The sequence below is a fragment of the Chionomys nivalis genome, chromosome 3, assembly GCF_950005125.1.
Source record: "Chionomys nivalis chromosome 3, mChiNiv1.1, whole genome shotgun sequence".
NCBI classification, from domain to species: Eukaryota; Metazoa; Chordata; class Mammalia; order Rodentia; family Cricetidae; genus Chionomys; species Chionomys nivalis.
In genome coordinates, this window is record NC_080088.1 from 59,208,680 (window position 1) to 59,221,268 (window position 12,589).

The following is a 12,589-nucleotide window of genomic DNA, read 5'->3' on the forward strand; positions in this document are numbered from 1 at the left end:
GTTTCTGTGTAATTATTTCGGGTCTGGGTGACCAGGAATGAACAAGCAGTCTATGACTACAACAAATGGCGCCCATTTAGGGCTGAGTGCACCAAAGCTTCTCATTTTCTACACGTTGTCATCTACTCTAAGAAGCAGCTTCTCTGATGGGGGTTGAATGGTGCACTCTATGGGTATAGAGGTGGTTTTACTTCAGTATCCATTTAACAGAATAATAATAGTAGGTTTTCCCATAGGCCCATGACCTATCTGTCTCAGGTTCTTGTCCTCATTAACACTGTCAGGTAGGTTCCATTTCATGGAGTGGACCTTAAATTCAATTAAAAAAAGATTGATTACTTCCATAATATTCTGCCACTATTGCCCCTCTGGTCATAACCTGTAGGCAGATCATTATTAGAGTTTGCAAGATTCATAGCTAGGTGAAATTTACTATTACCTTTCTCCAGTAGTCTTTATAGCACTTTCTAGCACTATGAACACTGACCAGTAGGGGTGAAGCATGTGTGTGTCACAGTGTATGTGTGGAGGTCAAAGGATAACCTAAGGCAATGGTTCGCAACCTGTGGGGATCAAAGAACCCGTTCACAGAGGTTGCCTAAGACTGTCAGAAAACACAGATATTACATTACAATTTATAACAATCCAAAATTACTGTTATGAAGTAGCAATGAAAATAATTTATGGTTGGGGTCACCATATGAGGAAGTGTATTAAAGGGTCATAGCATTAGGAAGGTTGGAAATCACTGACTTAAGGTATTGGTTCTTGCATTCCCACCTTGAGACGGTCTCTTGTTCACTGCTGTGTATACTGAGCTAGCTGGTCTCAGAGCTTCTGGGAACTCTTCTGTCTCCACCTCCCATTTACCTGTAGCAGCCCTCAGGGTTTATAGGTATTTACTCTTATAACCATGTCTTGATTTTTCATGTTTTCTGGAAGCCAAACTCATGTCATCAGATGGCTTGTCCTACAAGTATTACCCACTCAGCAATCTCCCCAGCGTGAAAATGTTATTTTCAAAAGCTTGTTTGTGGCCTGGCGAGATGGCTCAGTGGTTAAGAGCATTTGTTGTTCTTACAGAAGATCCCAGTACCCATGTAGCTGCTCACAACTATTTGTAACTCCAGTTCCAACTTATCCAGTGCCCTCTCTGTTTTCTAAGGGCACCAGATATGCACATAGTTCACATAACACATGTGTAGGCAAATATTCATATACATCCTATATATATATATATTTATTTTTATTTATTTATTTATTTTGGTTTTTCAAGACAGGGTTTCTCTGTGGTTTTGGAGCCTGTCCTGGAACTAGGCCTTGTAGACCAGGCTGGTCTCGAACTCACAGAGCTCCGCCTGCCTCTGCCTCCCGAGTGCTGGGATTAAAGGCGTGCGCCACCACCGCCCGACTCTCTATATATTTTTATATATACTTTACTTGTAACAAGCTTAACTAAAGCTTGTTAAAGTAAAAGGTTGTTGAAATATATTGTATCATTATTTTTATTAATACTCTCATAAGTACTATTATGACTAATTTAGAAAGTCTTATAAGTGCTTTGTTGGCCTTGATTTTTATTTTTCATTTTATTTTAGGTCTTCTGTGGATTGAAATGTCTATGATTTTATCTGCCTCCGTCATTCGTGTCAGAGATGGACTGCCACTGTCTGCATCTACTGATTATGAGCAGGGCACAGGAGTGCAGGAATGCAGAAAGTACTTTAAGATGCTCTCCAGGAAACTTGCACAACTTCCTGATAGATGTACACTGAAAACTGGACATTATAACATCAAGTAAGACTGTTATGGAAGTTTTTGTCATTAGTCACTTGCCTAGAGGTTGTTACTTTAATGAAATTTAAGTGGTTGCAATAGAAATACATTTTTATTAACTCAGGAGAACTTGCAAGTCAACAGTCATATTCTGAATTTACATTAAGTAGAAGTCCTGATGCTAGCAACCTTTTTGCAGATTCTCTGAATTTGTTTCTGGCTTTAGAAAACTTTATATTATTTTTGCACATAATGCTTCTTATAAATTGCCCAGTAACTATTAGAGTACTTACGTGCTCAAGATTGTAGCAGGCAGATTGTATGGGAAAATGCTAATAAGTAAAGTTTTGTCCTCTTGGAAGGGCAGATTATCCATCTGTCTATCCTTTAAGACTGGGTGATAGGATAGAGTGTGACTGTGGTGATTGAGTCCTCCAGGAAGAATGAGATTTGACCAGAAATTATAAAAATGAAAAGGAAGGCAGTTACATGAAGGGTTCTATGAATAAGGAGTAAGGCTGGAGCAACAGCTAGTGGAGAAGCCCTTTAATACATCTTAAAAGATAGAAGTAAAGCCAGTGGTGCTGAAGCATTGTGGGGAATTGGTCAAGTTGCAGAACTTGGGGTCAGAAAGATAGGGTCCTCTAGGCCATGATGAGTCTGTTACTTTATTAATCCTAATGCAATAGGAACTTATTGGGGAATTTTATGCTGGAGAATTGTATGATCTGGTTTTAGCTCTGAGTAGGTTGTACTAGCCACTTTCAAGAGTGTAAGGGAGACTGTGTAGAAACAGTGATGGGTAGGAGAGACTGTTAGAAATGATGACTACAACTTGACTGGGGTGATAATAAAGAGGAGTAGCTGGATTTGGGTTACATTTTGGGCCTAACACCCATACATGGTCCTTATAGACTTTGAGAATGTGAGGAAAAAGAAAAGAATCATATGTAGATTTTTGGCCTTAGAAACTGCATGTATAATGAGGCTAAAATTAGAAGACTAGAGAGGTTAATTGCATTTCATTGATAAAAGTTCTGTTTGGACATGTTAAATCTGACATTCCTATCAGCCATTCAAGGGGCACAGTTGGCTGAATGTGTGATCCTGAAGCTTGTCCTGAAAGAGGACAAATGTGGGAGATTTAGATTTGGAAGTCAGTTTATGATTTGTAATTATGTGAAAACAAATGAGATCGCTTTGAACAGCATCCATATGAAACAATTAGAGATCAGTTAACTTGGGGGTCTGTGATGCTAATTTGAACGTAGAAGGAAGCCAGATAATGACATGGTCCATGTAGGCTATATGAGCAAAATGTTTTATTATTATTAAGATAAGACTCTATGTTTTGAAGAATTAAAATTCACCGAAAGCAGGACATCCAAGTTTAGGGAAGGGAGGCAGAAGCAGCTATGTGCTGCTGCATGGCATGCAGGTGTGCTAAGTTGTCTGACGTGGTGCTAGGGGATGAAGATTTGCAGGTAGCTATGAGACAGGTTTAATACCTAGTGTGGGACCAGATCCTGGATTGCTCTGAAAGTTCAAACTGAGGGAAGTTATTTTGATACAGTAGGTTGTATGTAGGTTAGTGCTACAGGTTTGAAGGAAGAAAGTCACTTGGTTAAAAAACAAACAAAGGTGGGAAGTGGCTCATGTTTTCACTCTCTGCACTCAGGAAGCAGAGGCTAGCAGATCTGTAAATTCCAGGCCAGCCAGGACTACATAGTGAAACTCTGTCTCAAAAACCAACAAACAAAACAAAAACCTAAGACCATAGAACATGGAGTAAAACAGAAAGTTTAAGAGAAATAAGGCTCAGAGGTCAACTTGGTACTACAGAGTGAAGTAGGAAAATAAATGTACAAATGAGAAAGAAAATGTTGAACAGGAATAATGGTCAAGCCTGCTGAGGTGGAATACTGGAGATGAAGCTGTAGAATTGAACAGCCCTCGGAGAAGGATTGTTTAGGATGTGAGGAGAGGAGATGAAGTCCCATGTAAGTTGGTTTGTGTTTTTTTTTTTTATGAGGCAAGGTCTCACTGTGTAGTCCTGGTTAGCCTTGAACTCAGTCTGTAGACCAGCCTGGCCTGGAACTCAGAGATCTGTTTTTGCCTTCCCAGTGCTGGGATTAAAGGTACAGGCCACCATACCTGGCTTTTATGAGATCTTTCCAATTGAGACAGTCTAGTGGAAGGGGTGATAGGGATTTTAGAACCATTTGCATAGATCCAGTTCAAAGTTTGAGGGCAGAAATGTCCCCTGAATTTAGAGAGGGCTGGAACAGAACTTTAGAGAATGTCCACAATTACTTGAATCACTTAAGAACTGTAAAATAATCGGATGTTACATTTAATCGGAGTTTTGAGGATTTACCTATAAAATAACATATTGATGATAGTGGTTAAATTGTATCCAAAATGATGCTTTAGCCTGCTTCTACTTAGAGGAAGACAAGGACTTGAAACATGAAGCATTTAGGTAGGAGGCCTTTATAGTGCCTGCTGTCACTCTCAGTTCCATTTGTTGTCAGGCAGTGGGATAAACATGTCAAAGTTATTGGAGATTGGCTTGAAGTATATGTTAACACTGGAAACTACCTGGTATTAAAAAATAAATCTTTTTGTTTTTGTTTTGCTCTATTTTCTTAGAAGCAATTTAAATGCACTAATTTTTTTTTACTATGTCCCAATTCTATTTAATATGAATTTTAGATTTTCTATCAGTTATTTTAACCCTATCTTATTCTACCACAAAGGATTTGGGACAATTTTCGTATACATTAATTCAGGAGGCTAGATGAAGAATCAGACACAAGGAGTAGATTTAGGAGAATAAAAAACAGAGGTAACCCTTTCTGGAGATGCAAACACATGACCTGTGCATTGGTTAGAACAGACCTGCAAGTGCTGTTCTGAATTCCTTGTGTCCAAGGCAAGGTGGGAGAGCCAGTCAGTAGACAGTCATGGATTCAGTTTCCTGTTCCTGAGACCTGATGTCCATAAAAGGGGCAGCATTTGGCTAGCATTTCTCAAGTAGATATGGTAGTGAGCCTTTTGTGACTTTTTTCTTATATTTCTTGGTATAAGGACATGACATATGAAATTTATTTTTTAGATTGGTTCATTGATTTGGTTGCATTATGGCTTTAAAATTCTCTTTTATATTTACTTAGTGAATGGGTGTGTGTGCTCATAGATGGTGTATTCACTGTTGCCAGCATGGCATATACCACATTTAAAGGTCAGAGTACTGTTGGGAGTTGGCTCTCTCCTTCCAACACGTGTCTTGCAGGGATCCAATTCAGGTCATCAGGCTTGGAGCCAAGTGTCTTCACCCGCCAAGCCATCTCGCTTTTTGATTGCACATGATTTTTTTTTTTTTTTTTTTTGGTTTCTCTGTCGCTTTGGAGCCTGTCCTGAAACTTGCTCTTGTAGACCAGACTGGCCTCAAACTCACAGAGATGCGACTGCCTCTGCCTCCCTAGTGCTGTGATTAAAGGCGTGCACCACCACCGCCCAACTTCAGACAGTATCTTACTGTGTGCCTTAGCTGACTTTAAATGTGATGATCCTCCTGTTTCTGCCTCTTGAATGCTAGAATTACAGGCTCAAACATTGTGCCTGGCAAAACAAAAATGAAAGAGGTTAAGAATGGGATAAATCAATAAGGGTCCAATCTGGCCTGATCCAAGAATATGGTTCAGATATATTTAAATGCATAAATTGCATAACTTTTATAACAAGGCATAAAAAACATCTCTGCATGTTGTTTTTGTAGTCAAGCTTTTAAAAGGGGCTGGAGAAGAGAACTTTTAACTGTGGTTGCAGAGTATCATGTGTTTTTCTCATTAATAGGTTCTGTTGGTTGGCTTCTAGACTGTTAGGGATATTCACAGTATGTAGCAGCAAATTCAGTCTGCTATAAATTGGCAGTTTATTTGTATTACTTGACTTGACATTTTTTATGACCTTTTTTTCTCCCTGCTGTGAGTTAGATGAAACTTAAGGACTTTGCAGTAGTAACGTGGCACACAACCTGAAGCTGCCACAAGGTTACCCCTTTTTGTCCTGGCCATGCTAAATACTAAGTGTCTCTTTGTGTCAAAGCCCAGCTTATAGCCTGCTTGTTTTGAGTACCTCCTTTCCTATTACTAGTATTTAATTTTCCTGATGATCTCACTGTCTTCATGGGTTGCATGTAGAACTTGTTCAACTGCTCTTCTTCACAATTTAAATATTAAATTCTCTAATTTGCTCTCTGTAACTGGATTGTAACTCCTTGAGGTAATTGACCCACCACAGCCTAACCTATTTTAAATATTTATTTTTAATTGAATGTCTGTGTGTGGGGGTGCTGCATACATATGGATTTGTGCAAATGTGAATGCAGGTACTCTTGGGAGTCCTGAAGAGGGGGTCAGATCCCTGGGGGTTGGAGTTTGAGGCTGTAATGAGCCACCCGAGGTGGGTGCTTGGAACAGAACTCAGACCCTCTGCAAGCAGTACATGCTCCTAATCATAGATCCACCTCTCCAACCCAGCCTAATCTATTTTAATTCTTCATCTTTTAGTATAATGCTTTTCAGTTCTGTATAGAAACTGAGTGTCAGAGTAACTAAGTTGTAAATGTCGGCTAAGCCACTTAGCCCTCACATTGACGTCTAGTTGACTTGGCAGAGAAAGACTAGAGTTTGGAGGGGGAAATATGAGAATAGTAAGGTTTAAAATTAAGAGGGCTCTTTTAATTTTCTCCCTCTCTGTATGGGGTAAACAATGGGTTTTCCACGACTACAGTGGCCAGAAGGCCATTTTGCTGGTAAAGCCATTCCTCGGAGTACGGCTCACATTAGTGCAGTGTCTTGCACATGTCATAACAGCAGCTAAAGCAAGAGGGGCCCTCGTTTGCTATCTGTCGCTGTGGTAAACACCATGATCAGAAACAACTTGAGGAGGGAAGGGTTTATTTGCCTCACACTTTCTGACACAATCCATTATTGGGGAAGCCAGGGCAGGAACTCCAGTAGGAACAGAGTCAAGGACCAGAAGGAGCCCTGTTTACTGGCTTCTCCCAGGATCATGGTCTGCTGTCCTTTTTCATAGGACCAGGGTCCTCTGCTTAGGGGTGGCCAGTCTGATGAAGGCAGTTCCCCAGTTAAGGTTCCCTCTTCCCTGGTGTGTCAAGTTGACAGTGACACTAGCTATGACAGATATTTTAGGAACTCACAGTGTTCCCAACCATGGAAATAAGTCTATTTTCTCCAAAAGGATTGTTTATCTTTGAAGAAACCTTACTGGTTGATCTTATTGATTGAGCAGAACAGGGAAGAGTGTGAGAGTAGCCATTTGTATAATTTTGCATTCCACAGCGATAGTATAGTAATTTTTAAGGAATTATTGTTTCATAAATTAAATGATGTACTTCCCTCATGCTGTAATAAATATCTAATGAATAAACTTACTTTATTACTTTAAAAATGGCTAAGCAATCATTATGAAAATTAAATTGTGTCCTGTGAGGCCTTAACACTCTGTGGTTGACTTTGGAGTTAAAAAATCAGATTGCGTCTGTGAGATCTCTTTTAATTTTGAGACATTGATCTTATGAAAAGGCATATACCCTGTGGGGGGCCAGTTTTCTATGAATTTTAATAGAATAATGTAATTCACTGGTTCTTTCACTGGAGTTCATTTGAAGTCAGCCAGGCTTCAGGCCTTCTAGGCTCTCTCCTTGCCTGGAGATGCTGTCATTTTGTATTTGTTTCTAAACTACTTTCGACTAAAAATGCTATTTTAGGCCTCCTGTCTGTTAGTTTCAGTCAGTAGCAGGACTTTCCTTTCACTCTTCAGTGCTATTTTCTGATGACAGGAGTTGTAGCCAGAACAGTAGCCTAGTTATTCACCACCTGCAATCAGCAGGCACTTTACTCAACATTACCACTGAACTCTGCAGTGGCTCTGAGCGCGCTTGGTTAGAGGAGAGCTTCTCCACCGTGGGGCAGTCTCACAACTCACATTAGTTTAGACATACTATGTATGTTGAATAAACTCGTGATCTGGCCTGGAAAGCAAATTATTATAGTTTCCATGGGAAAATAATATTAAGAACTCTGACAGTGTGATCACTTTGGGCTCCTTAATTCTCAGACTTCTTTATCTTTCTAAGTTGACATTCCTTGGTATACTCATTTTTAGTAAAATTTTCGTGAAAGGTTCTATTTCAAAAGTACTATTTTTTCTAATACTTAGCAACTTTAACAGAGAGTACATGCTACTGGACACTTTTTCTGTACCCAGGAAAGCTATAAATAACTGGGGAATGTGGCTACGAAGGATAAGCAGAATTTCTATGTGTGATGGCATAATTGAATTAAAATAATGAATGAATGAAAATAATATATGTAATATAAATTAATCATGTCATTTAAAAATAATTTGCTATATATTATCATTTAGCATGCTATGCTCTGTGTGTGTGTTGGTGTATGTGTGTTAAATCATTATTTTAAGTAAATCTTTGGTAATTGTATTGCAAATTCTTGACAGTGAAGAACCTTGTTTTTGACATTAAACATCTTATAGTAACATGTTAGACTACAGGTGTTCTGTGATCTGCTGAGAGGAACATCAGTGCTTTTACTGTGTATTCATTTAGTCCAACAGACCAGAATTATTTTAATAAGTCAGTATTTAATTGGTTATATATAAAGCTTCTTTGACACATTGTATGTTAAATTAGATTTCAAGGAAAGTTTTTTTTTTCTTGTTTGCTTTTTTTTTTTTTCTTGTTTTTTTTCGAGACAGGGTTTCTCTGTAGCTTTGGTGCCTGTCCCAGAACTAGCTCTTGTAGACCAGGCTGGCCTCAAACTCCCAGAGATCCGCCTGCCTCTGCCTCCTGAGTGCTAGGATTAAAGGCGTGAGCCACCACCACCCGACCTCAAGGAAAGTTTTATGTCCAAAACCACTCATTCATTTTGTTGAACTTTAGGAGCCACTTATGGTGGTATACACTAGAATTCGCTTTTTAACCAGGTGATTAGATGGGGCAGAACCCTTATCTAGAAGTTGGACATCTTTCAGTCTCACTCAGGATACGCTTGAGTGATCCTCAAAGAATTAAGTTCTTAGTGGCTACAACAGCGGGGAGAACAAAGATGTACTGGAATTTGGATAAGTTTCTTGGCCAGAAGAAATGCAATGGTTAGAAATGCCAACTCCATTGGAATTCATGTCTAGAAACAGAAAGGAATTACAACTTTGTTTGTTTTTCAAGACAGGGTTTCTCTGTATCGCTTTGGAGCCTGTCCTGGAACTCCCTCTGTAGACCAGGTTGGCCTCGAACTCACAGAGATCTGCCTGCCTGTTTCTACCTTCTGAGTGCTGGGATTAAAGGTGTGTGCCACCACTGCCTGGCCAGGAATTACAACTTTTAAAAAAGATAAATGAAGGGAGATGAGAGATGGCTTAGCAGGTGGCTCACCACCATCCATAACTCCAGTTCCAGGGGATCTGATGCCTTCTTCTTACCTCTTTGGGCACCAGATACACACATGATGCATATACATATGTGCAGGTAAAGCACTCACATGTGATAAATAAAATCTTTAAAAAAAAATTAGCAGGAGGCTGGAGAGATGGCTCAGAGGTTAAGAGCACTAGCTGCTCTTCCAGAGGTCCTGAGTTCAATTCCCAGCAACTACATGAAGGCTCACAACCTTCTATAATGAGATCTGGTGCCTTCTTCTGCTGTGCAGGTGTACATGTATACACTGTATGCATAATAAATAAATCTTTTTCAAAAATTGCCAAGGTATGGTCGCATATGCTTATTCCAGTATCAGGAGGCTAAGGCCAGAAGGTCTTGAATATGTGACTATCTTGGGTTACAAAAGAATTTCAAAGTTTTGTCTCAAAAAACAAAGAGAGAGCTGGGCATGGTAGCATGTGCAGGGGCTGGGGTGGGAAGAGTCAGTGGCAGGCGGATCTGTGAGTTGAGGCCAGCTTTCTTGGTCTACATAGTGAGTTCCAGACAGCAAGGGCTAAGGGGTGGGGGTGGGGTGGACATTGAGTAAAGTAGGAAAGAAAGTGGTAATTAAAAAATTATATCCATTATGGGCTGGAGAGATAGTACTTACTACACTGCCATGAGGGCCAGAGTTTGGATCCCAGCACCTACATTATAAGCCAGGCATCCCCCAAGTACCAGTAACTCCAAATCTGAGGGAAATGAGTCCCTTTTCTGACCTCTTTGTGTGTAGGCATGCACACCTGAACATGTGTACATAGACTCATAGAGGCACATACATACACAAATAAATCTTTAAAAAATTATATTGAATAATCTGAGGGTCTAGCTGAAGCTCTAGGTTTGACCCTCAGCACCACATAAACCAGGTACTCAGAGAAGTAGAGGCAGGAAGATCAAAAGTTCTCAGCTACATAAGAGTTTAAGGATATCCTGGAAATAGGACAACCTGTCTAAAAACAACAAAACAAAGAACCCATTGTGATTAAATTAGAGAAAAGAGACTATGTCCATTGGCAGTACAAACATGCATATGTAAAAATAATGATACAGGGAGCGGAGGCATCACTACACATTTAGGAAGCCATCTGTGGATACTCACTGCAGAGTACCACATCTTCACTGTTACCTTCAGTGACCTCTGCGAACACCCTTAGCTTCAGGATACACTGAAGATAAATTGAACTGAAACAGCAGCGACTGGAAGAGTAGGTGAAATAGTATTCTTTGTTTTAGTCATTGAGATTTTACTTTGTGTAGACACTACTGGACTGTAAGCAAGTGAGTGATACCCATTTGGTATTTCTTTATTTGTTCAGTTACTGAACACCTATTATGTACTAGATCCCACTATTCTAGGAGCTAAGAGTACAATAGTGGGCAATACAGAAACCACACATGCTCTCATAGAGTACCGTTGTTAATTAAAAAGGCATTGCAGAATGCAAATATGTAAATGTACACTTGCAACTTGAGCTAGTTCATGATTAATAGCAGCTGCTGTTTTATAACCACAAGGGCGAGATCACTTAGATCAATGGTTCTCAACCTTCCTCATTGTTAATACAGTTAAAACAGTTCCTCATGTTGTGGTGACCCCAACCATAAAATTATTTTTGTTTCTAGTTCATAACTGTAATTTTGCAGCTGTTATGAATTGTATTGTAAATATCTGGTATGTAGGATATGTGATATGTGACCTCCAAAGGGGTCACAATCCACAGATTGAGAATCACTTCTGTAGATCATGCACTTTTCAAAGGCCTTTAAGAACAGATAGGTGGGGCTCAGAGGTTAAGAGCATTGCCTGCTTTTCCAAAGGTTCTGAGTTCAATTCCCAGCAACCACATGGTGGCTCACAACCATCTGTAATGGGGTCTGGTGCCCTCTTCTGACCTGCATGCATACACACAGACAAAATATTGTATAATATATATATTAAAATATATATATATATATATTTAAAAAGAACAGATAGGTGAGTGGGCTTTAGCCAGGTCAGGATTGGTGCACATGGAGAGTGGAAAAGACAGTGTTCTGGAAGCTTCTTGGGGTGGGAGTGATGGGGCTGGGAGTATGTTGGCACACTCGAGGCTCTAAAGCAGGCCTGTGTGGGATGCAGAGAAGAAGATGAAGTGGAAAAATTGGAAGGCTTTCCTGGCATGGGGATATACTTATTATACAACTCCCAGATCACTAAATCTCATTGTTCTTCATGTAGTTGAGGAAACACAAAACAGATTGATCTGTGGCTGAGAAAAAAGTGAAAAAAGATTAAAATCTCTACAACATGCAAGTTGGTGTGTTGTAAAAAGATTATAGGCTCTGGAATAAGCTGTTTATCTCAGCTCTTGGTTTGTTGTGCTGGGGATCAAACACAGGGCTTTGTAAAGCCTAGACAAGTACTCTACCAACTGAACTATGTCCCCAGGTGCACCATCTCTGCTTATTAATAGTGTGGCCTTGGGTAAGTTACTTGACCTCTCTGAGCTCTTTATTTGCATAATGACCTAGTTACTAGCCTTTTATTGTGAGGATAAATAAAAAATTTATGCAAAATATTCAGCAGAGTAGTCATCACATCAGCATGTTGTTACTGTTGCCACTCTTACCTTCCTTAAGGCATAGTGTCTATATATAAACATGAGCCAAGTGCGATGGATATGTGCAGATAATATGCTTATAGTGATGTTAGACTGTTTCAAAAGAAGTCTTCAGTGAGATGGTAAGAATCTCTGTCTGGATCAACAATAATTGAAAAAGCAAATGTAAATTAACAGACCTGGCATGTACTGTTAGGAAGCTGTTTTTATTTGAGAGAAAGAATTATAAGGCTAAATTTACTATGAAAGTCAAATGTATAATGGTTTATAGCCTTTTCAGAGAGCATCATACAAGTAGATGACTTTCTGAAAATGCCAGAATATAATATTTTCAAAAATTGGGTTTTCTGTATTTCTCACTCAATCTTCCATCTAAATTTAGCACAAACAAGATTTGCCATAAACTGTGAGTTAGACGTCTGTGGCTTACTGAACTATTAATGTAGAGGTACAGCAAAACCCTGATGTAACACAGAAAATGACCAAAATCTTCAGTCACATTATTAAACAATAATGAAATTACTTTTGTTTCACTAGTTGAGAGTTCTGAATGGATGGAAGCCAATTGCTAATTGTGTCCAAGCTATTCAAACTATTGTGGAGTACATTCAAATGCTAATGACATGACAAAGAATTTTAATAATGACAGAATTATTTTGAGACAAGAAAATCACTTGGGAAAATA

At 39.3% G+C, this 12,589-nt stretch overlaps 1 protein-coding gene across 3 annotated transcripts in view; it reads left to right on the plus strand.

Annotated features, from left to right (window-relative positions):
- Window positions 1-12,589, plus strand: part of Sec22a (SEC22 homolog A, vesicle trafficking protein) — a 62,348-nt gene that overhangs the window by 5,862 nt on the left and 43,897 nt on the right. For all 3 annotated transcript variants that reach the window (XM_057764264.1, XM_057764265.1, XM_057764263.1), the window contains one exon: window positions 1,599-1,797. In XM_057764264.1, coding sequence (XP_057620247.1) covers window positions 1,616-1,797 — 182 coding nt within the window. In that variant the 5' untranslated portion in view covers window positions 1,599-1,615. The remainder of the gene's footprint in view (window positions 1-1,598; window positions 1,798-12,589) is intronic.